At 38.9% G+C, this 2,854-nt stretch overlaps 1 protein-coding gene across 1 annotated transcript; it reads right to left on the reverse strand.

Moving 5' to 3' along the window:
* Positions 1 to 1,176: 1,176 nt before the first annotated feature.
* Positions 1,177 to 2,358, reverse strand: LOC140164168 (uncharacterized). Its single transcript, XM_072187410.1, has one exon. The coding sequence runs from the start codon at positions 2,356 to 2,358 to the stop codon at positions 1,291 to 1,293; it is 1,068 nt and encodes a 355-aa protein (XP_072043511.1). The 3' UTR covers positions 1,177 to 1,290.
* Positions 2,359 to 2,854: the final 496 nt, after the last annotated feature.

Below are 2,854 nucleotides of genomic sequence, written 5' to 3' on the forward strand. Positions count from 1 at the left end.
CCAATTTCACGCATTCCTACACCTCAATGACAGCCATTAGCTGGGTCCCAGTCGGCTCTATCTCACCTAAAATGTGAAATGATGCGGCATTGGAGGGTATTTTAAACTGCATTCTATCACACGTGTTACACGTAGACAAAAGAATGATGACAGTTTACAGCACAAAGAATCTAACATCGAATTTTAAGCGGCTTTAATCCACCCAATTGGGTACTCACAACACCTGTTTGGTGCATGCGGGGACCCAATAATGGCCGACCAAATCCTGACCATGACTTGGCTCGTTGGATTCGTCTATACAATAATTTTATGTACGGCTTCCTTCGGCTCCATCACGTGCCTTTGTGCGTTGTTTAAAAGGATTCACAGTCCCTCGTATATCAGCTGCAGCTTATAATATAGTTTAGTATCCGTTTATACTTTAATACTGATTTTTCATTTTTATTTTACTGTTTAGTGTCACCATTATTATACAATGTCATTATAAACTTGTCTCTAACTCTAAAACAGGTTGCGAAGTACTACATCTGCTTTAAAGGCCCATTCAGTGATTTGCTCATCCGGATGATCGTAAAAATCATCAAAATTCAGATTTTGGTACCTTTGTCTTTGTTGTAGATGTGCTGACATAGCCTGCTAGTGGTTCAGATGAAAACAGTGTAATGACAAAATAATACACTTGAAACATGTTCATCAGGATCGTTCATAGTTCAATACAGTAGAAAACGTTCTTTTTCAGATTCAATTATGGATTGAAATATTTCTGATTAAGTACCAGCATAATTAGATTTGAAAAGGAACGTTTTCTACTGTATCAAAATAAGACATTTTACATGAATCTGTAATTTATATATATACTGACAGTATATAAATTAGCTACATGTATTTGAATGGGGCTTCAACTTTGTCAATACTGCTGTTTTCTTCTTTTTTGCCAAATGTTTCATTTCAAAAATACCAAATGACAATTTGAATGACTTATCCTTCACTTTTAAGCAATTTATTTATAATTATTTTTTTTACACTCGGCGCTGGGATCACTGAATGGGCCTTTAAACAGTCTACTTAAAACATTAGCCATTCATATACTTTTTTTTTTTCACTTCAAGCTCAATGTCTGGCAGTCACAGTCACCATCAGACTGGGGGATGACGAAGTCACAATAAAGTACTTTTATAATATTTCATACACGTAATATACCACTTATAAAATAACCGTTATTCATTATTTTGCCAACATTTTACCGATTGGATCAACATTGCAAAATAATTTAGCACTCAAACACTAATTTTATGCAGTAACAGTACCACGATTATCTTGAATGACGCTAACCCCTTCCGTCTTCGTTTTAGAGCTATTATCATCACCGAGTCCAATTTCAGTTTTCTTCCACCTGCTGCTTCGATTTTGCGATGCCACTATCAGCGTACAGATGCCAATCTCCAGGAGTCTCTGTGACGTCTGAAATGCCATCCATGGCACAGGCTTGACAAAATACGGACGAAGTAGTACCGAGCGTGCTGCGGAGATTGCGTAGAGATTAATCAGTGTCATCGCCAGCCCAATCAGTGCACATGAAATTAAAATGACATTTAATTTTCGAAGACGGCTATTATCGCGACCATGGACACTTTGATCTTGAGAAGATGATGTTAAATTTTGACGAATTTTCCACCACACTCGTCCAAATCCACTACAAAGGAGTAGCCCCCAGACCACAAACATCACTTGGCAGATAAGAAGTGCCATTTTCATACCGCCATAAGCAACCATCATGTCTGCGACAAGAACAAAAATCAAACTTGGTATTATGATGCATGCCAGAACGATCGGACGTTGGAATCGTGGTGGTGCCAGTGACATCTGAGTCGTTTCCAGCAACACCAACAGAAGAATACTGAAAGCACAGCAGATTCCTGGCCACCCGCAAGACCAGAAGACAGGTCCAAGAGGACACGGTAAGGCCTTCTCTGTACCATACGGATCAACCAATAAGTTGATTGATCTCGCTGCTGTAGATGTAAATATAAGTCCGTGAAGAGAGATGCTCAAAGGCGATCCCTTTGGATGATGATCCTCTTGATTAGAATGGCGTACATATCGACTTGCCACATCCAAAATAAAACAGAGTAGAGATAAAACCGCGAGCAGGACGAAACACATGCCAAAAAGATAGATGTGAAACTCCCAGAATTTGCCCCAAGTGGAAAAAGCAACTGGCCAATTCGGGTGCGGGGATTTCCAGGAACACTTTAACCGTTTACTTAAGGGTTCTTCGTAGTCAACAGTGGTAGTATTTGCAGCCGTATCATCAAGTTCATTAGACTGTGAGTAGATACTTTCATTGCTAAACGACATTTTCGTAAAATGTATGAAGAGCTAACCCAAACATGGGTTGGTTATACAACTACTTATTATGAGGAACGTTGGCAGAATAGATTAAATATCTCTGGTATAACAACTGTAATTCAATCTTCTACCCCCGAAGTAACCGCACACCACCAATGCCTTTTACGTCAAATATATATATATATCCGTACAGTTCTCTACAAGTTCTGTTCGCACCTTCACCAAGCTACGCAGAAGTGTCAAGTATGTAGTCAGGTAAATATTATCTCTCCTTGAAATCATCCCTCTTCAACAGCGCCAAAGCAACGTGTTAATTCGAGGAAACTGCAGCCAAGTCAAGCATTGGTGAATGTACTTGAAAACGGACTCGTAGCATGCGCAGGATAAAATTTCATATTATTATTATAGCAATACCGTGACTTTTAAGAAATACTAAGTAATCAGATTTTTATCTTCAAATGCGCTTTAGACAATCCACGAAAGCAGATTGTCCCAAGCAATCACA

Source organism: Amphiura filiformis, chromosome 11, assembly GCF_039555335.1.
Source record: "Amphiura filiformis chromosome 11, Afil_fr2py, whole genome shotgun sequence".
NCBI classification, from domain to species: domain Eukaryota; kingdom Metazoa; phylum Echinodermata; class Ophiuroidea; order Amphilepidida; family Amphiuridae; genus Amphiura; species Amphiura filiformis.

Excerpts from the sequence above, each read along its gene's own strand:
- LOC140164168 (XM_072187410.1), bottom strand. The coding sequence starts at position 2,358 with ATGTCGTTTAGCAATGAAAGTATCTACTCACAGTCTAATGAACTTGAT.